Raw genomic sequence first — 23,099 nt, forward strand, 5'->3', positions numbered from 1 at the left:
GATATTTCCATTTTGTTCAAATTTTTTTTTTTAGTAGTAGTAGAATTCTTTTTAAAAAAATTTATTTAAGGGGCCAGCCCGGTGGCGCAAGTGGTTAAGTGTGCGTGTTCTGCCGCAGTGGCCTGGGGTTCGCTGGTTTGGATCCCGGGCACGCACTGACGCACTGCTTGGCAAGCCATGCTGTGGCGGCATCCCATATAAAGTGGAGGAAGATGGGCACGGATGTTAGCCCAGAGCCAGTCTTCCTCAGCAAAAAAAGAGGAGGATTGGCAGTTGTTAGCACAGGGCTGATCTCCTCACAAAAAAAAAAAAAAAATTTATTTAATTATTTTACTGAGGTCATATTGGCTCATAACATTGTGTAATTTCAGGTGTACATTATTATATATCAATTCCTCTATAGACTTTGTGTTCACCACCAATAGTCTGGTTTTTATCCATCACCATACATATGTGCCCCTTTATCCCTTTCTCCCTCCCCCCCACCCTTTCCCCTCTGCTAATCACTAATCTGTTCTCCTTATCCATATGTTTGTTTATCTTCCATGTATGAGTGAAATCATATGGTATTTGTCTTTGTCTGGCTTATTTTGCTTAGCTTAATACCTTCAAGGTCCATCTATGTTGTTGCAAATGGCATGATTTTGTCTTTTTTTATAGCTGAGTAGTATTCCATTGTATACGTACCACATCTTCTTTATCCATTCATCTGTTGATGGGCACTTGGGTTGTTTCCATGTCTTGGCTATTGTGAATAATGCTGCAGTGTACATAGGGATACATAAATCTCTTTGAATTGTTGATTTCAAGTTCTTTGGATAAATACCCAGTAGTGGGATAGCTGGATCATATGGTATTTCTATTTCTAATTTTTTGAGAAATCTCCATACTATTTTCCAAAGAGGCTGCACCAGTTTGCATTCCCACCAGCAGTGTATGAGGGTTCCCTTTTCTCCTCATCCTCTCCAACATTTGTTATTTCTCGTCTGTTAATTGTAGCCATTCTGACGAGCGTAAGGTGAAATCTCATTATAGTTTTGATTTGCATTTCCCTAATAATGAGTGATGTTGAACATCTTTTCATGTGCCTCTTGGCCATCTGTATGTCTTCTTTGGAAAAATATCTGTTCATATCCTCTGCCCATTTTTTGATGGGGTTTTTTTTTGTTGTTGTTGTTGGGTTCTATGAGTTCTTTATATATTTTAGAAATTAACCCCTTGTCACATATGTGATTTGCAAATGTTTTCTCCCACTTGGTGGGTTGTCCTCTCATTTTGTTCATGGTTTCCTTTGCCTTGTGGAAGCTTTTGACATATATTGTTTTCTTGATTTTCTCCATATCTTCTTTTAGTTCTTTGAACATCTTTAAGATGGTTGTTTTAAAGTCTTTGTCTGGTAGATCTGCCATTAGGTCTTTTTTTCAGGGACGGTTTCGGATGATTTGTTTTTTTTTTTTTGAATGGGCCATACTTTCCTGATTCTTTGTATGCCTTGTTATTTTTTGTTAAAAACTGGATGTTTGGGGGCTGGCCTAGTGGCACAGCGGTTAAGTGTGCACACTCTGCTGTGGTGGCCTGGGGTTTGCAGGTTCGGATCCCAGGTGCGCACTGATGCACCACTTGTCAAGCCATGCGGTGGCGGCGTCGTCCCATATAAAGTAGAGGAAGATGGGCACGGATGTTAGCCCAGGGCCAGTCTTCCTCAGCAAAAAGAGGAGGAGTGGCATCGGATGTTAGCTCAGGGCTAGTCTTCCTCACACACACACAAAAAATTTTAAAAACTGATTGTTTGAATCTAATAATGAGGTAACTCTGGAAATCAGATTCTCCTCCTTTACCAATGTTTAAGTTTTGTTTTGTTTATTCTTTGTTGTTGTTGTTGTAGGCTCTCTCTATGCTGAGGATCAGCCTGAAGTGTAAACTTAAGGTCTTCTCAGGTCTTTTTCAGCCTGCACCTTTCCCTGGACATGTGCAGTGACTTTCTAATTTCTCATATATGCATTTGCTTTTAAATGTCCTAGTCTTTAATGTCTGGCTCCCAAAAGGGGAAAAAGAGAAAGATGAAGGGGGAAAGAAAAGGATGATGGCTATTTAAGTCCCCTGGAAATCTCTGTAGCCAGAGTGGGAGGGGCTTATAACAATGGGATTAGGTACAACAACGACCCCTGCCTCTTTGTTTTCTCCTCTGAGATCAGAAGCAGCAATCAGCGATCAGATCACAGAACCCGGATATTTGGAGGACCTTGTTCTTTTTGCCTACTCTGACTCACGCAAACTGGGTACAAGCTGCTCCTGGTACACTGTGCACAGCTGCCTGCCATGCGGCTTGGAGTGGGGAATGGGTAGCTGTTGCTGTGCTAAGAGCTGAAATTGACCAAAATTAACCGCAAATTAATGTTTAAGCTTTCCCTGGAATTTGAGAGCCTCAATAGACTCAGAGTTCCAAAATAGTTACATGAGACAGATTCTAATGGTGCAATTGTTGTCTAGGTGGGGAGGCACATTACTGGTGCTTCCTAGTCTGCTGTCTTCCCAGAATCCTCTCCTCCTGAATTTGTAAAATGGGGTAGAATTCAGGAAAGCCTTTCTAACTTCTCAGATTTCTCTCGTGTTGCTTTTGTGTAGCATTTGAAAATATGATAGTTTGTTTTCTGAAATTTCCTGGCTCTGTTACCCATCCCACCTTAGTCTCGACTTTGCCTTCTCTTTTGTCTTTGCCTTGCTCAATTTTGATTTCATTCCCAAAAGTTTCTTCTCATTGTGGGCCCTGTCATGGAGCCCTAGCATGTCAATTTTGATAGTTCATAGGGTTCTAGCATCTTCAGTCCTCCTTATGGCAAGATAGGGTAAGACCCCTTCCAGTTTCACCTGCTGAAACTAATATGAAATTAGTGCAGTATGAATATTAGTGAATACCAGTGATTTGGGAATCTTCCTGTCCTCATAACTGTTAGATACTACTTGTGATTTTTTTTGTCTTCCTGCACAGATACTGATACCCTACAGTTCTTGTTGCTGTTAGTGATTTGCCCCACCCACTTATATTTTGGTGTTTGTAGGAATAACTTGTCGCTAAGTTTTGATATGATTATTGTTCTTTGGTTTTTGTCTTTGCTACCTACTTGGTTCTGTTTTTATGTAGGAATTCAGAGATTTAAAAACTATGCTGTCACCAAGCCATCAATCCTTTCTTCATTCTTTATACTTTTACCATTCTGTATGTTTATATTTTACATGGCCTTTTAATATTTTAGATGTCTTTGGTTTGATTTTTTTAATCCAGCTTGACAGTCTTTCTCTTTTCACTGCAACATTTAATCTATTTTCATTTAATAGAATTACTGATGTGAGTTTGAATCTACTATATTACTATGTATTTTCTCTTTGTTCCACTTGTTCCCTGTTTATTTTTCTCTTCTTTTGGATTCATTTTTATTCATCATCAGGGTTTCTTTTTCCCCTTTATTAGTTAGGAAATGACATACTTGTGTTGTCTTGTTTAGTGGTTATCCTGGAAATTCTCATGCATCCTCAATTTCCAAAATCCTGACATTAATAGATACCTTTACCCTCTTTCTGGATTATAAACAAAATTAGAACACTGTTACTCCATTTACCCTACTTCCAGCTAATATATTTTTGTTATTGTGCATTTTAGTTATATTTTTTAAACTTCACAAGATTTTATTATTATTTTATGTAGTCAGTGTGTATTTACACTCACCCATTTCTTTTCTCTTTATTCATTTCTACACCTCTGCCTTTCTGTCAATGAATCTTCTGCATGAAGTATCTCCTTTAGAATATTTTGTAGAACAGATCTGTCAGGTTTGTTTTGTTTGTTTGAAAATATCTTACTTTTGCCTTTATTATTAATGGATATTTTCACTGGGTTTAGAATTTTATATTGGTGATTATTTCCTTTCAGCACATTGAAGATATTAGTCCACTATTAGTTTCCACTGTTATTGCTGAGAAGTTAGCTGGCATCCCAACTGTTATTCCTTTGAAGATAATCTTTTTTTCTGTAATTGCTTTTAAGATTTTCTCTTTATTTTTCTATACTTTAATATGATGTGCCTAGGTGTGATTTTTTTTCTCTGCTTTATCCCGTTTGCAATATGCTAGGCTTCTAGAATCTGTGAATTTATGTCTTTCATTGGCTCGTAAACCTTCTTAGCCATTATATCTTCAAATGCTACTTCTGCTCTATTCTTTCCTCTATTTCTTGGATGCGAATTATACATGTATCCCCTCCATTTGAAGTAGAATTTCTTCTGTGTTTTCCTAAATACAGCATAGAGAACTAAAAAGGTGGGTAGTCTCTTCCAACTTCCCTTCTAGTTCATTTAATTTTTCCTTGCTCTTTCTAATCTACTGTTAAGCCTGTGATTTGAGATCTTAATTTCAGTTATTGTAATTTTTTGTTGTAAATTTTTAATTCTTTTTCACACTTATTCTCTTTTTCAGTTTATAGTTCTCTGCCAAAAGTTTCAAGCTTTGATTTTTATTTCTTTGAACATTGTCAGCATAGTTGTTTTGTAGTCTGTGCCTAATAATTACAATATCAGAAATCTTTCTTTGTTGGTTGGTTTCTTTTGACTATTATATCTGTTCTCCTTATGTCTTGTTTCCTGTATCCCTTGGTTATCTTTGATTGTTTGCTGGATATTGTATTTGAAACATTTTTTTGTGGGGATAATTTGAGGCCTTTTTCCAGAGAAGTGTTCGTTTGCTTTTGCTAAGCTCTTGGAAGCACTATTAATTTGGGACCTTCTTGAGATACTGGAATGACCCAGAGGAAGGGAAGCCAGGTTTCAGTTCATGGGAGAGGTGTTTACTTCTGGTACACCCTTATCCTGAGAGTTGTAGCCCTTACAGGTAACAACTTTAAATACAGGGGGGCTTTGATCTATAGAACTCATTTTCATAGCTCTTTCTTTGGACTTGGCAAATGCCTTAAGGGAAAAAATAGGTTCTCATCTTCTCAATTTTTTTTTTAATTGATGTCATAATGGTTTATAACATTGTAAAATTTTAGTTGTACGTTATTGTTTGTCAGTCACCATATAAATGTGTCCCTTCAGCCTTTGTGCCCACCCTGCAACCCCCTTCCTCCTGGTAACCACCAAACTGTTCTCTCTGACCATGTGTTAGTTTATCTTTCACATATGAGTGAAATCATGTGGTGTTTGTCTTTGTCTGGCTTATTTTGCTTAACATAATGCCCCCCAGGTCCATCCATGTTGTTGCGAATGGGATGATTTTGTCTTTTTTATGGCTGAGTAGTATTCCATTGTATATATATACCACGTCTTCTTTATCCAATCATCAGTCGAGGGACGCTTGGGTTGCTTCCACTTCTTGGCTATAGTGAATAATGCTGCAGTGAACATATGGGTGCATAAGCCTCTTTGGATTGTAGATTTCAGGTTCTTTGGATAAATACTCAGTTGTGGCATAGCTAGATCATAGGGTATTTCTATTTGTAATTTTTTGAGGACTCTCCATACTATTTTCCATAGAGGCTGCACCAGTTTGCATTCCCACCAGCAGTGAATGAGGGTTCCTATTTCTCCACAACCTCTCCAACGTTTGTTATTTTTTGTCTTGGTGATTATAGCCATTCTAATGGGTGTAAGGTGATATCTTAGTGTAGTTTTGATTTGCATTTCCCTGATGATTAGTGATGTTGAGCATCTTTTCATGTGCCTATTGGCCATCTGTATATCTTCCTTCGAAAAATGTCTGTTCATATTCTCTGCCCATTTTTTGATTGGGTTGTATTTTTTTGTTGTTGTTCTTCAGTTGTGTGAGTTCTTTATATATTATGGAGATAAACCCTTTGTTGGATATGAGAGATAAACCCCTTATTGGATATGTGATTTGCAAATATTTTCTCCCAGCTGGTGGTTTATCTTTTCATTTTGCTCCTGGTTTCATTTCCTTGCAGAAGCTCTTTAGTCTGATGAAGTCCTCCTTGTTTATTTTTTCTTTTGTTTCCGTTGTCAAAGTAGACATGGAATTTGAAAAGATCCCCCTATGACTGATGTCAAAGAGTGTACTGCCTATATTTTCTTCCAGGAGTTTTATAGTTTCAGGTCTTACGTTCAAGTCTTTGATCCATTTTGAGTTAATTTTTGTGTATAACGAAAGAAAATGGTCCATTTTCCTTCTTTTGCATGTGGCTGTCCAGTTTTCCCAGCACCGTTTATTGAAGAGACTTTCCTTTCTCCATTGTATGTTCTTAGCTCCTTTGTCGAAGATTAGCTGTCCATAGATTTGTGGTTTTATTTCTGGGCTTTCAGTTCTGTTCCATTGATCTGTGTGTCTGTTTTTGTGCCAGTATCATGCTGTTTTGATTACTATCGCTTTGTAGTAAATTTTGAAGTCAGAGATTGTGATGCCTCCAGCTTTGTTCTTTTTTCTCAGGATTGCTTTAGCTATGTGGGGTCTTTTGTTGCCCCATATGCGTTTTAGTATTCTTTATTCTGTTTCTGTGAAGAATGACATTGGGATTCTGATTGGGATTGCATTGAATCTGTGGATTGCTTTAGGTGGTATGGACATTTTAGCTATGTTTATTCTTCCAATCCATGTGCATGGGGTATCTTTCCATTTCTTTATGTCCTCATTGATTTCTTTCAATAATGTCTTATAGTTTTCATTGTATGAGTCTTTCACCTCCTTGGTTAAATTTATTCCTAGATATTTTGTTCTTTTTGTTGTGATTGAGAATAGGATTGTATTCTTGAGTTCTCTTTCTGTTAGTTCGTTATTGGAGTATAGAAATGCAACTGATTTTTGTAAGTTGATTTTGTACCCTGCAACTTTTGTACCCTGCTGTATTTGTTGATTATTTGTAGTAGTTTTCCGGTGGATTCTTTAGGGTTTTCTATATATAAAATCATGTCGTATGCTAACAGTGAGAGTTGCACTTCTTCATTGCCTATTTGGATTCCTTTTTCTTGCCTAATTCCTCTGGCCAAAACCTCCAGTGTTGTGTTGAATAAGAGTGGCGAGAGTGAGCACCCTTGTCTTGTTCCTGTTCTCAGAGGAATGGCTTTCAGTTTTTCCCCATTGAGTATGATGTTGGCTGTGGGTTTGTCATATGCAGCCTTTATTATGTTGAGGTATTTTCCTTGTATACCCATTTTCTTGAGAGTATTTTTTTTTTTTTTTTTTTTTTTTTTTGTGAGGAGATCAGCCCTGAGCTAACATCCGCCAATCCTCCTCTTTTTTTTGCTGAGGAAGACGGCCCTGGGCTAACATCGGTGCCTATCTTCCTCCACTTTATATGGGACGCCGCCACAGCATGGCTTACCAAGCAGTGCGTCGGTGCGCGCCCGGGATCCGAACCAGCGAACCCCGGGCCGCCGCAGCGGAGCGCGCGCACTTAACCGCTTGCGCCACCGGGCCGGCCCCTCTTGAGAGTATTTTTTATCATAAATCCCTGTTGGTTCTTGTCAAATGCTTTCTCTGCATCTATTGAAGAGAGCATGTGGTTTTTAGTCCTCGTTTTGTTAATGTGGTATATCACGTTGATTGATTTGTGGATGTTGAACCATCCCTGTGTCCCTGGTATAAATCCTACTTGATCATGGTGTATGATCTTTTTAGTGTATTGCTGTATTTAGTTTGCCAATATTTTTTTGAGGATTTTTGCATCTATGTTCATCAGAGATATTGGCCTGTGATTTTCCTTCTTTGTATTGTCCTTGTCTGGCTTTAGTATCAGAGTGATGTTGGCTTTGTAGAATGTGTTGGAAGTGTTCCATCTTCCTCTATTTTTTGGAATAGTTTGCAAAGGATAGGTATTAAATCTTTGAATGTTTGGTAAAATTTTCTAGAGAAGCCATCTGGTCCTGGACTTTTATTTTTTGGGAGGTTTTTGATTACTGTTTCAGTCTCTTTGCTTGTGATTGGTCTATTCAGATTCTCTATTTCTCTTGATTCACTTTTGCAAGGTTGTATGAATTTAAGAATTTATCCATTTCTTCTAGATTGTCCACTTTGTTGGCATATAGTTTTTCATAGTGTTCTCTTACAATCTTTTGTATTTCTCTGGTATCCATTGTAATTTCTCCTCTTTGATTTCTAATTTTATTTATCTGAGCCTTCTCTATTTTTTTCTTAGTGAGTCTGGCTAAGGGTTTGTCAATTTTGTGTTCTCAAAAACCAGTTCTTTGTTTAATTTATCCTTTCTACTGTTTTTTTGGTTTCAATTTCATTTATTTCTGCTCTAATTTTTATTTCCTTTTTTCTGCTACCTTTGGGCTTTGTTCTTCTTTTTCTAATTCTGTTAGGTGTAGTTTAAGATTGCTTATTTGGGATTTTTCTTCTTTGTTAAGGTGGGTCTGTATTGCTGTGAGTTTCCCTCTCAGGAGCGCTTTTTGCTGCATCCTATATGAGTTGCTATGGTGTATTTTTATTTTCATTTGTCTCCAGATATTTTCTGATTGCTCCTTTAATTTCTTCAGTGATCCGTTGGTTGTTCAGTAGCGTGTTGTTTAGTTTCCACATCTTTGTCACTTTCCCAGTCTTTTTCTTGTAGTTGATTTCCAGTTTCATAGCATTATGGTCAGAAAAGATGCTTGTTATGATTTTAGTCTTCTTAAATTTATAGAGGCTTGCTTTCTTTCCCGATATATGGTCTGTCCTTGAGAATGTTCCATGTGTGCTTGAGAAGAATGTGTAGTCTGCTCTGTTTGGATGGAGTGCTCTATATATATCTATTAAGTCCATCTCGTCTAGTTTTTCATTTAAGTCCACTATTTCCTTGTTGACTTTCTGTCTGGATGATCTATCCATTGATGTAAGTGGGTGTTAAGGTCTCCTACTGTTATTGTGTTGTTGTTAACATCTCCTTTTAGGTTTGTTAATAGTTGCTTTATGTGCTTTGGTGTTCCTGTGTTGGGTGCATATATATATACAAGTGATATGTCTTCTTGGTGGAGTGTCCCTTTTATCATTATATATTTCTCCTCTTTGTCTCTCATTACCTGTTTCATCTTGAGTTCTGCTTTGTCTGATATAAGTATGGCAACACCTGCTTTCTTTTGTTTGCCATTAGCTTGGAGTATTGTCTTCCATTCTTTCACTCTGAGCCTGTGTTTGTCTTTAGAGCTGAGATGTGTTTCCTGGAGGCAGCATATTGTTGGATCTTGTTTTTTAATCCATTCCGCTACTCTGTGTCTTTTGATTGGAGAATTCAATCCATTTACATTTAGAGTGATTATTGATATATGAGAGCTTAATGTTGCTATTTTATTGCTCATTTTCTGGTTCTTCTGCATTTCCTTTGTTTCTTGTCTCGTGTGTTTTGGACTGCCACTTCAGTTTGGTAGTTCTGTATCATGGTTTTCTTAGTTTTCTCTTTATTTATCATATGTGTCTCTGTTCTGATTATTTGTTTAGTGGTTACCATGAGGTTTGTATAAAAAAATCTCCTAGATGAGATAGTCCGTTTTCTGATGGCCTCTTATTTCCTTAGACTGATTCGATTCCATCTCTTTCCTCTTCCTTTTCTAAGTTACTATTGTCACATCTTATTCCATCATGTGTTGTGAGTGTGTGTTTAAAGTGATGAGGTTATATTTATTTTTGGTGTTTTTCTTCCCTTAATCTTTGATGTTTAATTGAATGTTTGCTAACCTGTTCTTATAGAGAGCTGCAATTTTTCTGATTTTGTCTACTTGTTTTTCTCCTTGCTCAAAGCTTTGTATCCTCTTTCTCTCTCTCTTTTTTTAAGTATGAGGGCCTTCTTGAGCATTTCTTGTAGCGGGGGTCTTGTCACAATGAACTCCCTTAGCTTTTGTTTATCTGGGATAGTTATTATTTCTCCATCCTATCTGAAGGATATTTTCACTGGATAGAGTATTCTTGGCTGAAAGTTTTTTTCTTTCAGAATTTCGAGTATATCATTCCACTCTCTCTCAGCCTGTAAAGTTTCTGCTGAGAAATCTGCTGAGAGCCTGATAGGAATTCTTTTGAACGTTTTTTGTTTGTTTGTTTGTTTGTTTTTTTTGGTCTTGCTGCCTTTAATCTTTTTTCTTTGTCATTGACTTTTGCCAGCTTTAATACTGTATGCCTTGGACAGTCTTTTCCTGTTGATGTATTTACAAGGTCTGTTGACTTCATTCACTTGTATTTCCAGCTTCTTCCCCAGGTTTGGGAAGTTCTCAGCTACTGTTTCTTTGAACAAGCCTTCTGCTCCTTCCGTCTCTTCTCCCTCTGGAATACCTATAATCCTTATGTTGCATTTCCTGATTGAGTCAGATATTTCTTGGAGAATTTTTTCATTTCTTTTTAGTGTTAGTTCTCTCTCCTCCTCCATCTGGAGCATTTCTGCATTTGTATCCTTCATATTGCTAATTCTTTCCTCCATATTATCAGCTCTGTTCTTTAAAGATTCCAGATTTTTCTTTATCTCCTCCATTGTGTTTTTCATCTCCAGCGTTTCTGATTGGTTTTTCTTTATAGTTTTAATCTCCAGTTCCTGATTTCATTGAACTGTCTATCTGTATTTTCTTATAAATCATTGAGCTTTTTTTTTTTTGGTGAGGAAGCTCAGCCCTGAGCTAAGATCCATGCCAATCCTCCTTTTTTTTTTTGCTAAGGAAGACTGGCCCTGGGCTAACATCCGTGCCCATCTTCCTCCACTTTATATGGGACGCGCCCACAGCATGGCCTGACAAGCGGTGCATCGGTGCGCGCCCGGGATCCAAACCTGGGCCGCCAGCAGTGGAGTGCACGTACTTAACTGCTATGCCGTGGGGTGGCCCCCTCATTGAGCTTTTTTATGATAGCTATTTTGAACTCTCTGTCGTTTAGGTTATAAATTTCTGTGCCTTCTGGATTGATTTCTGGGTGCTTGTCATTTTCCTTCTGGTCTGGAGAATTAATATATTTTTACATACTGCTTGAGGGTGGGAGTTTATTTTTCCTCATGCTGAAAATATCTGGATGCAGCTTCCACCTGCTGCCACTGGGTGGGGGTCAAGAGCTGTGATCTGTGGGCGCTCTGGCCGACCAGCTGAGCTGAAGTGCTGTGTGTGTGTGGGGGGGGGGGGCGGTGCTTTCTTTCGCCCACCCGATCCTGGTGGTTTCTCGCTCTTCATTCACTATCTGCTCTCCTGGGGTACTAGCTTGATGATGGCAGCCCTGCAACAGTTCAGTCCCCTCCATGTGGAAGTTTCCCATGGGCTGTGAGAGAACTTGGGAGAGCAATGGTTTTCCCACGGATGGCTGCCCCTCACCCCTCTTTCTCTCTGAGTGCTGCGTGGACCTGGAGTCATTGCCGGTGGGGATGGACGGAGGTCTCCTTACCTCCTTCCACTTTCTCTGGGGGTTCCAGCACCTCCACCTTCAGATGTAAGGCTGCATGGGTCTCTCAGATGTCTTTTGTGTTGTGTGAATGTCCTCTGTTGGTATATGAATGTCCTTTTTTGTTGTATCTTAGTGGGGGACAGTCTGAGGGGAAAATCTCACTCTGCCATGATGCTGACATCACTCCTCATCTTCTCAATTTTTGCCTTGTAATTCCTCATTATATTGTTACTAAGAAAAAAAATTTTAATGTCTGTTATTCAGTTTTCTTCATTGTCTTTAGAGGCAGAATTGCTTACTCTACCACTACAAAAAAGTAGACTACTTATCTCATGGACTTTAGTCCTACCTAGACATATTTATGTAAAACAACTTGTATCAGATAATCAACAGAGTAATTTGTAGAAAAAGTCTAAGATAATATACAATGGTATTATTAGGTAAGATCCATTTTGTTCAGCATACTTCTATATAACAATAACTACCAATTATCTATAAATTCCTATGTGCCAGGCACTTGTGCTAAGTACTTTATACATGTTGTCTGATTTAATTTAACCTATGAGGTGTAGATATTACTATGTTGTCTCTTTTACAGATGAAGAAATGAAGGCTCAAAGATGTTAATGATTTTGTCCATGTCACACATTTAATAAATGGTTAAGCCAATAGTCAGTCACTCGAGCCATCTGACTCTGAACTCTAAACCTTTATACTTTACTCTTGATAGTGCTACAAGAGCACATAACAAGAGAACCTGATCTAGTCATGGGATCAGGGGAGATTTCCCTTGAGAAGGAAATTTGAGCTGAGATCTGAAGGTCCAGTATGAGTTAACTAAGTGAAGAAGAGGATAAGAGTGCCCAGGCCTTGAACCTGGAGGGAGATGACACTTTGAAGATTTAAAAGAGGTCCAATGTGGCTGTTAGGGAGATTGTTAGAATATGTGGCTCCACACTCTTTGGGACATTCTCTTACATTAATATCTACCATCCTTATGTCTGGTCTACGGAGTGTGTTCTTCACGCTTTAAAACTCTGGCTGATTCCTGATGGTGATGCAGTAGGAAAAACACAGCACTCCCTCTGAAGTATTCTTGCCAAAAAATACTGAACCTGAACTTAATAAAACTTCTACATGTTATAAGTTTACAAGAAATATAGGGGATGGAGAAATATGTTAAATGATAAGAATACAGTAAGCCATGTATGAAATGCGGGTAATTCTGCAAGACAAATAGCCTATTTTTTTCAACAAATAAATGGCAAGTTAAACAAAAGGGTGAGGGGCCGGCCCAGTGGCGTTAAGTTCACGCACTCCACTTCAGGGGCCTAGAGTTCGCAGATTCGGATCCTCGGCACAGACCAATGTGCTGCTTGTCAAGCCGTCCTGTGGTGGTGTCCCATATAAAGTAGAGGAAGATGGGCATGGGTGTTAGCCCAGGGCCAGTCTTCCTCAGCAAAAAGAGGAGGATTGGCAACAGATGTTAGCTCAGGGCTAATCTTCCTTACAAAAAAAAAAAAGGGTGAGAGGAGTGGGACTGTTATAGATTAAAGGAAACTTAAGAGTGCTATATGTGGACCTTGTTTGGATTGTGATTTGAAAGAGAAAAAATTGTAAAAAGACATTTTAAAGACCTTTGGGGGAAAATTGAACATGGACTAGATATTAAGTGATAGTTAAGGAATTATTGTTAATTTTATTGGGTGTGATAATGGTATTGAAGTTATGTTTAAAAAGAGTCCGTATTGGGGCTGGCCTGGTGGCATAGTGGTTAAGTTTGCGCTCTCTGCTTCAGTGGCCCGGGGTTCGCAGGTTTGGATCCTGGGCGCGGACCAACGCACTGCTTGTCAAACCATGCTGTGATGGTGTCCCATATAAAGTAGAGGAAGATGGGCACGGATGTTAGCTCAGAGACAGTCTTCCTCAGCAAAAAAAGAGGAGGATTGGCAACAGATGTTAGCTCAGGGCTAATCCTCCTCACAAGAAAAAAAAAGAGTCTGTATACTGAAATATAAGTGGGTGAGGAAGAACTGAAACAAGAATGGGAGGATATTGTTTATCATTGAAGCTAGATTGATAAATACATGGGTTCATTATACTCTTTCTCTAGTTTTGTGTATTTCTGAAAATTTCTAAATGAAAAGTTAAAAAAGTAGCTGGAAGGTGGTAGCAGCTGACGTTTGCTGATATGTTGGAAAAGGATCTTTATTTAAAATAAAGACGGGAGGCATGAACATAGGGGGTGATTGAGTTGTTGAAAGAGACCAAAATTTGCAGAGGAGAGAGTACTCTGTGATGTCAAGCAACAAAAATGGCAGAATTTGAGAATTTGTAACATGTTATTAGGTTTAGCTGAAAATAAATTATTGGTGACTTCTAAATTGCTTAGTTGGATTTCACTATCAGAATCAGATGTAGAAGGGCAGAAGGGTGCTTTGGAAGAAATACTGAACTGTCAGCAAGGAGTCCTACTTGTAATCAATCCTGGGAAGATCATTTCACCTCTCTGTGTTTCAGGTGGTTATAGTACCTGATGTTTTGGTACAACTTTCCTTACACTCTTTCCTGCCAGTTATGAACAGCTAGAGATTTTGGACTGAACCATTTCCAATGTCCTCTCAAGCTCTAAAATTCCATGATGCTAATCAACGTTTGTGATTGTGCCTCTGGAAAGGAGGAATTATACCTATATATCAAAGAACCCAAGGAAATGTTTTCCTATAGAATGGCAGGGTCTTAGATAACAAGAGCAAGTGATGGTGGGGTATACTAAAATATAAACTTTTGTCTGTGCCAAACAGAATCCTTTGTTGCTGGCTTCTGATCTACTTAGAAGTAAAGACCACTAAGAAAGTGGCACTCCATTCACCTTTAGAGTTAGTCCAGTGAATTGTTAGACTGGCCTGTAACTTTGGGTCAGGCACAATTCTTTTAGTTTTTTGGGAAGCAACTTCCAAAAGATAACAGTTTATTTATTAGCATCGTGTGCTTTTCACATCATCTACTTAAATAGTTTTCTTTGTGTGTGTGTATATTTATGTAAAACATAATGTTTTATTTCTGAAGAGCATTATAAGATAGGGTTTGGGGCCTGCCTGGTGGTGTAGTGGTTAAGTTCACGAGCTCCACTTCCCCGGCTTGGGATTCGCAGGTTCGGATCCCGGGTGCGGACCGACGCACCACTTGTCAAGCCATGCTGTGGCAGTGTCCCATATAAAGTAGAGGAAGATGGGCACGGATGTTAGCCCAGGGCCGATCTTCCTCAGCAAAAAGAGGAGGATTGGCAGCGGATGTTAGCTTAGGGCTAATCTTCCTCTCACACACACACATGCACACACACACACACACACACACACACACTAAAAGATGGGGTTTATTCTAATCATTCTTAAAATCAGCTTTCTAAGAAGTCATAGAAGTTGACACAAGAGTGGCTTAAATTGCCCAAGAGTAGTAGGTTCTTTTAGATATAATTTCCTTTAACACCTATTGCACTTTTTCTTTTTTAACTTAGGGAACTCAAATTTTTTTTATTGCCAATCTACTTCTTTTGATTCTACAAAGGAAACTATATCTTCAGCAGCCCCTAAAGCCCCGGAGTCCAGTAAATCATCAAACAGACTCATGACTGAAAAACAGGTAAACTTGTAATATTTGAAGCCAGTGTTTCTCAAAGTATGTGCCCAAAGAATACTACATCGACAAATGTAAAAAAACCTTACTTTAACAGGAATTTTTAGTAAAATAATTTTGGGAAATGCTGGGTTAAAGACTATTAAATGATTTCGTTATTCTAAGACTTCACAATACTATCAGTCTCCAAAAGGATGCTTTAGTGTACAGTGTTTCTTATTGAATACTAATCTGATGAACATTTCATTAGACTGGTGTTCAGCAGCACATACCAGTAGTACCCCCTTATCTGTGGTTTTGCTTTCCATGGTTTCAGTTACCCACAGTCAACCACTGTCCGAAAATATTAAATGGGAAATTGCAGAAATAAATAATTCATAAGTTTTAAATTGTGCACCATTCTGGGTAGTGTGATTAAATCTCACTCTGTCCTGCCCGGGTTGGGAATCGTCCCTTTGTCCAGCATATCCACGTTGTATATGCTACCTACCTGTTAGTTAGTAGCTGTCTTGGTTATCAGATTGACTGTCACGGTATCGCAGTGCTTGTGTTCAAATAACCCTTATTTTACTTAATAGTGGCCCCAAAGCATAAGAGTAGTGACGCTGGCAATTTGGATATGCCAAAGAGAAGCCATAAAGTGCTTCGTTTAAGTGAAAAGGTGCAAGTTCTTGACTTAAGGAAAGAAAAAAAAACTGTGTGCTGAGGTTGCTAAGATCTATGGTAACTTTTATTACAGTATATTATAATTGTTCTATTTTATTAGTAGTTATTGTTCATCTCTTACTGTAACTTTATCAGAGGTATATGTGTATAGGAAAAAACATAGTGTATATGGAGTTTGGTACTATCCGTGGTTTCAGGCATCCACTCAAGGTATTGGAACGTATCCCCAAGAATAAGGGGGAAACTACTGTACTTTGGAAAATGCTATTCTCAGCTATTTTCAGAATTTGTGAACAGTTAGGTTGTTCTTTCTCTTAAAGAGGTATCAGGGAACAATTTGTATAATTTAATCATTCAAAATGTGTGACATTATTATTTACAGAGCATTTTGTTTTTGTGAGTCATAGTAGACATCCACTGAGATACCCACACAGAGCTTTTGGCTCCTAAAACAGATATCAGCAATCATTTTAGTTCTGTGTCATTAAACTTTGTGACCAGAAGACCTAAAGCATAAATAAGGGAAAAGCTTGTGGGAGGGAGGGAGAAGTGTAGAAAGGATAAAGAAGGGGAAGAAAGTCAGCAGTCAAAAGGAAAGATTTATTTGGCGCTGAGTCATAGTGCTATCAAAGAGTCATTAGCGGGCCAGCCCCGTGGCTTAGCGGCTAAGTGCACGCGCTCCGCTGTTGGCGGCCCGGGTTCGGATCCCGGGTGCGCATCGACGCACCGCTTTTCCGCCCATGCTGAGGCTGCGTCCCACATACAGCAACTAGAAGGATGTGCAGCTATGACATACAACTATCTACTGGGGCTTTGGAGGAAAAAAATAAATAAATAAAAATTATTAAAAAAAAAAAGTCATTAGCAATTTGTTCCTTTTTTGTCTTGATATTTTAATGTCTGAGGGGCATTTGGATGTGGAGAGTAATACTTTTATTTGTATTTTGTCAATTATCTATATTCTTAATACTTAAGCTGTTACAATATTCACATACTATACCACTAATAAAAATGTATTTATTGTATAAATTATATTTTTTTCAAACATTTAAACATTGAAAATTCATTCAAATTACCTTTTCATAAATATACTTTAATGGCTTAAAAAACAAGCAAAGCACTTCATACAGTGGTAAAATTGATCATTGTACTTACATTAAAAGCCCATTATAAAACTATTACTATCATGGATTTAAATGTCATTTTTTTATATCGTCTCTATTTCTATCCTTCTCTGTATTTTATGTTCTTATTACTTTTTTCTTCACATTGTTATGTTTTTATTCACTTAATCTAGAGAGTTAAGAGTTCCCCTCTCAGGTTTATGGTATAATTACATATTTAGAATTAGGGATACAAGACTTGAGAGTGTCTTTTGGAGTGATTCTATTAGAATCAGTCACCTAGATGGACAGACTCCTTTTTATAGGTAGACCTTGTCTATTATACAAGGAACTGTCTAAATTATTGGTTTTGACCAGTCAGGTATGTTTTGATCTTTTTGTAAGTTTAGTCATTGTTGAAGTGGCACTTGTTTCTGAGTGACTCACTTTTTCTTTACTATTCAATTAATGTAGCCTAATTTGCACCTATTTCTTTTGAATGGGGCCTGGTCTGGTTCAGTTTGATAAAAAAACCTAAAGTCTATTTGGTTCACTGAAATTACAAGGTGTTTTTGTTTTAATTTATCCATTAGGGCCTACATACATTCTGGAAGTATGTGATGTAATTATGTGTGCTTATTTGCGTCCTTTTTAGTCTGCTAATTTTGTTAGAAACAAATTTGTTGTTTTAATTTTAATCATTATATGTACATAAAAAACTCATATTAAAAATCTTTCGGATGAGCCAGCCCTGATGGCCTAGCAGTTCAAGTTCAGCAAGCTCTGTTTGGGTGGCCCGGGTTCAGTTCCTGGGTGCAGAACGACACCGCTCATGTGTCAGTGGCCATGCTGTGGCGGTGGCTCACGTAGAAGAACCAGAAGAACTTACAACTATACACAACTATGTACTAGGCCTTTGGGAGGGAAAAAGAAGAAAAAAGGAGGGAGAATGGCAAAAGATGTTAGCTTAGGGCGAATCTTCCCCTGCAAAAAAAAAAAAAAAGGAGAAAAAAATCTTTTGGAGAAAAAGTTCTCTTACTCTGAAAACAAAGGAAATTATATACAAGAAGGTGTTTCTTCACTTTATATCTTAAAGTTGATCCTTTTCTCTGTCCTTGTGATTTGTAGCAGGAAGAAGCAGAATGGGAAAGCATAAATGTGCTTTTGGTGATGCATGGCTTAAAACCTTTATCTCTAGTCAAAAGGACAGATCTTACAGGTAATGTGATCCTATTCTATGCTCTTTATAGTAAAAAGCTTCTTTTTACTTTAAAAAGTTTTTGTCTTTAATTTTTGGCCTTACCTTTCTTTTTACTGTCTGTATTACATTTCAAAAAATGTAGATCTCATCGTTTTTGACAAACAGTCATCACAAAGGATGAGACAGAATTTGAAAACCTTGATGGAAGAAACAACACGTCAACAGAACGTGATCCGGGAGCTCATAGAAACTAATCAGCAGCTTAAGTATGAAAATGGAAAAAAAAATTTGTTTTGAATTGTTTATATACAGGATATGCATTCTAAAAATAACCCTTAAAAAGAATCTTGCAATTCAGTTTTCTGTTTTGATTAAATATTAAGTTAAAAAATATATTTAAGCAGGCTGGCCCGGTGGCATAGTCATTAAGTTCAGTGCGCTCCGCTTCGGCAGCCTGGGTTTGGTTCCTGAGCGTTGACCTATACCACTCAGTAGCCATGCTGTGGTGGTGACCCACATACAGAATAGAGGAAGATTGGCCACAGATGTTAGCTCAGGGGAAATCTTCCTTAGCAAAAAAAACGTGTGTGTGTGTGTGTATTTAATAGGTAAATCTTTTGATAGTAGCTTAGCTTAGATCTATAATAGTACTCTATATTTCTTCTATTGGTTTGTGTTATAAGACATTTTAAGAATGCAAAGAAATTTTAGAAATTCGTTATGTTGTTAGATGGATATGTTTGTGATTTATTTATGATGGGTATGATGTGATTTATTTTTATTAGTAAGGGAAGGAATTGTGTGTCTTTTACTAGAAGTGAACTTCAGCTAGAACAGAGCCGAGCAGCAGATCAGGAACAACGAGCTAATGACTTGGAACAAATTATGGAGAGTGTGAAATCCAAAATTGGTGAATTGGAAGATGAATCCCTAAATAGAGTTTGCCAGGAACAGAATAAAATAAAAGATCTTCAAATGGAGCATAAAGCTTTACAGGTACTAAGTTATGTATTTTCTTACAAGATAGATAGTACTAAAACAGCTTATCAAGGTCACAAGTGACTTCCATGTTGCTTAATTCAATGGTCCTTACTTTACTTGACCTATCACTGTTACCTTCTTGAAATTCTTTCTTTGCTTGGTTTCCAGAATATCCTGTCTTCTGGTTTTCCTCTAACCCCATTGGCCATTCTTCAGCTCTTTTGCTGGTTTTTCTCATCTCCCTAACCTCTTAGTGTTGGGATTCTCCAGTACTCATTCCTTAGACCTTTTCTCTTTCCTATATACTCTAACTCTTTTGGTGATGCTCAGTCTAATTCATAGCACCTCATTTAAATCTATGGCTCAGACCTCTTCCCTTAATTCCAGACTTAATCCTGCAGCCTACTTGGTATCTCTACTGGACGTCTAGTAGGCATCTAGAACTTTACACATCTAAAACTGAGTTCCTGATTTTCTCTCCAAACTTTCTTCTTTTAGTTTCCACTCCAGTCCAAGTCACCTTTGTTTCTCTCCTGCTTCTCTTTTGGTCTCCCTACTTCCACCCTTGCCTTTTTCACTGTGCTCTCAGCATAGTAGCTCAGAACCCTCCTATGGCTTTCCTTGTTCTTTAGAGAAAAATCAAAAAATCTTACTATATCCTCCAGGGCTCTGCATGATATGGCCCCTGTTAACGTTCTGACTTCATCTACTGTATCCCTTGCTTATTGACATCCTTACTTTTCCTTGAAAATTTTCCTTGAACATTCTCACCTCAGGGCCTTTGTACATTTTGTTCTTTCTTTTTCCTCTGCCATGCACGCTTTTTCCAAGATAGCTGCAAGGCTTGTTCCTTCTCTCCTTACTCATATGTCACCATCTCTCAGGGATTTCTTTCTTGGCTACTTAAGGTTGGCAGTGCCATCCCCCCCACATCATATTGCCTTCACTGCTTTATATTTTACTTTTAGTTCTCACCACCATCTAACGTGCTGACATACTGTATACTTTATTTGTTTTGTTTATATATCTCCCTGTGTTAGAGTGCGAGTTCCATGAAGCAGATATTTTTATCTATTTTGTTTAGGGCTAAAAGAGTGCCTGTTTTAGTATTAGTAGTGGATGCTCAATAAACATTTAAATTACTGAGTTAAATTTACCCAACATTTATATGGAATATGCTTGTGATTACAAGTTGTCTTGTTACTTTTCTTTTTATAGAAATAGCAATATTATAACATTGAATACTTAACTTCCTAATTTAAAAAAAGCCCTTATTTTAAAACTTGGGGGGGCTGGCCCCGTGGCTTAGCGGTTAAGTGCGCGCGCTCCATTACTGGCGGTCCGGGTTCGGATCCTGGGTGTGCACCGACGCACCGCTTCTCCGGCCATGCTGAGGCTGCGTCCCACATACAGCAACTAGAAGGATGTGCAACTATGACATACAACTATCTACTGGGGCCTTGGGGAAAAAAAAAAAGGAGGAGGACTGGCAATAGATGTTAGCTCAGAGCCGGTCTTCCTCAGCAAAAAGAGGAGGATTAGCACGGATGTTAGCTCAGGGCTGATTTTCCTCACACACACAAAAAAAATAAATAAATAAAACGGTTTAAAAAAAAAAAAACTTGGGTGTTTATTGTGATTAAAAGAAATGAATATTTTGAAGTGATAACAAATGTTTAGTTGTATGAAATATTACAGATCCTTGCAAACATCATATCGTTATAAACATTAGGTCCTTATTTTAAAGTGGTTTTGTTGGCACAACACTATGTACCTATTGCCCACAGGGGTTCAGGCTGCCTAAAAGGGACCAGTACTCATCAGGCAGGGCGTCTGGATGTCCTTTCAGTTTATACTGGCAGCATTGAAAGGATCAGTGGAGTTAATATAAATTTCAGGGGGTCAGAGAGAATCAGCTAGAGATTCTAGGAAGTTCTGGTATGAGGACGGAGGCAGTTGGTGTTGTGCTCTCATTTAGGCTGTCAGCTTGGGTGGGCAGTGCTGGACCTGCTGGTGTTGATCATGGCTCCAGAGAAGACACTATCATTCTTTGTTGGCCAGATCTGTTTCTATTACTCATCGGTCAACAAAATCCTCTACCATTAGAGTATTATATTTTTAGGTTGGCTTTGTTAGGTTGCTTTCCTCATCAGTGGTGCATTATGAAATCTCTATAAAGGGAGGGAAGATTTTGGAAATGTTTCTATATGTGTTTGATTTTGACCTTGGTCTCAGATATAGGGCATGTGGAAACCTGAACCCCTTTAACTCATCAACTTATTGATATGAGAAAGCAGCCACCAGGAGCCATAAAGGTGCCGGGTCCTTGGGTGGCAGAGAGAATTGAGGGCCGAGGAAACCAGTGTTCTTTTTTTAGGAAGATATCTATTTTTTCAAAGAGGTTGATATGTAAATAATTGCAAAGTTAAATTATCAGATACATAAGAGTTATGAATTTACCAGAGTTTTAGGCGCTTCAAAGGATAGATGCTTGAGGGTTCATTGGTAAAGGGTGACTTGAGAGTGACATATATTTTCTATCAAGTAGTTCTATCTGTCATAAATGACTTATGGTGCTGTTAGTTTTTTGTTTCAGGTCACAGAGATTTGTTATGTAGCTTGTAAATTGGTACAGAGGAGGTCTCATGTTCCAAACTGCCATGGAGGAGGACAGAGAGAATTAGGATTGGGTTGTGGACACCTGGTGTTGGGGAAGGCTATCTATGCTAATTTGATTAATTGAAATTAGTTGTTTGTTTTTAAGTCCCTAAAGAGTACTTTTTATTGAGTGTCAACAGAAATTGGCAAACTCAAGGAATTGCTGCTCCTCAATGTAGCTTGATTATCCTGTTCCATTACAGACTAGTCATGCATTCTATTCCATACTATCTGTCTGTGCTTTCGTGGGGAAGATGGAATTGCCCCTGGAGAACAATTATTTCACAGTTTAAGGTAGATTCTTCTTTTTTTTGGCATACAGTTGTTTCCAGTTTTAGAATGGTTTAGTGCTGCATGTTTTGCAATTGAAAGGAAACACTGATTTTGTATGTATGTGGTAAAGAGGTCAAGGAAAGCAATAGATGTTTGATAACAGTATATTGAAAGATTGCTGGGGAAATACAGAAACTAAAAGACAACATTCTATTTGTGGTTTCTCTGTTCTGCAGTGCGATTTCCCTTTTTCTGTGCTTAGACTAGTGTGTTGGCTTCTTTGGATATAGTTTTATAAACTTTTACATAACTCTAGTTTTAGGTCAATATGGTCTGTATCAGGATGTAGTTCTCCCTCTTCTTTGCAAAAATGATAGTGATCTTCATAGGGAATATATGGATCAAAAAATTGATTTGTACTATTCTTTTAGTGGTTACCTCAGAGATTAAAATATGCATTCTTCTTAAAATCTAATGTTACTTTGTAATTTTTACCTTATTCAATGACAGTGCAATAATTATAAAACAATTTTTGTCATTCCCCAACTTATTGTTGTGTATTTTAATTCCATGTTTATTTTTTTTCTCCATATATGTTTATTTACTACTGAAAATTGTAGTAACACAAAATATTTCCTTCCTGTTATTAATTAATTCACTTATTAGTTCTAACAGGGTTTTTTTTGTGGAATCTTTTGGGTTTTCTGCATATAAGATCATATCATCTGCAAACAGAGATAATGTTACTTCTTCCTTTCCAATTTGGATGGCTTTTATTTCTTTTTCTTGCCTAATTGCTCTGGCTAGGACTTCCACTACTATGTGGAATAGAAGTGGTGAATGCAGGCATTGTTGCCTTGTTCCTGATCTTGGAGGAAAAGCTTTCAGTCTTTCACCATTGAGTATGATGTTCACTGTGGGTTGTTCATATATGGCTTTTATTATGTTGAGATAGTTTCCTTCTATTCCTAGTTTGTTGAGCATTTTTATCATGAAAGGGTGTTGGATTTTGTCAAATGCTTTTTCTGCATCAGTTGAGATGATCATATGGTTTTTTTCCTTCGTTCTGTTAATGTGGTGTATTTCATTGATCAACTTTCATATATTGAACCATTCTTGCATTCCAGGAATAAATCCCACTTGGTCATGGTGTATAATCCTTTAATATGCTGCTGAATTGGATTTTCTGGTATTTTATTGAGGATTTTTTGCATCAGTGTTTATAAAGTGTTGATAAGGGGTGTTGGTTTGTG

General features: G+C 37.8%; 1 protein-coding gene across 6 annotated transcripts in view; it reads left to right on the plus strand.

Annotated features, from left to right (window-relative positions):
- The window catches only part of CEP70 (centrosomal protein 70), an 87,528-nt gene that overhangs the window by 19,413 nt on the left and 45,016 nt on the right, over positions 1–23,099 (plus strand). For 4 of the 6 annotated variants that reach the window (XM_058552104.1, XM_058552093.1, XM_058552083.1 and 1 more), the window contains exons 3-6: positions 14,846–14,970; positions 17,862–17,952; positions 18,077–18,200; positions 18,750–18,930. In XM_058552104.1, the coding sequence (XP_058408087.1) occupies positions 14,956–14,970; positions 17,862–17,952; positions 18,077–18,200; positions 18,750–18,930 (411 nt within the window). In that variant the 5' untranslated portion in view covers positions 14,846–14,955. Of the gene's footprint in view, positions 1–14,845; positions 14,971–17,861; positions 17,953–18,076; positions 18,201–18,749; positions 18,931–23,099 lie in introns of those variants that run through there. The other 2 variants (XM_058552133.1, XM_058552114.1) reach the window with 2 other exon arrangements.

This window comes from Diceros bicornis, chromosome 2 (assembly GCF_020826845.1).
Source record: "Diceros bicornis minor isolate mBicDic1 chromosome 2, mDicBic1.mat.cur, whole genome shotgun sequence".
In the NCBI taxonomy this organism is placed as follows: domain Eukaryota; kingdom Metazoa; phylum Chordata; class Mammalia; order Perissodactyla; family Rhinocerotidae; genus Diceros; species Diceros bicornis.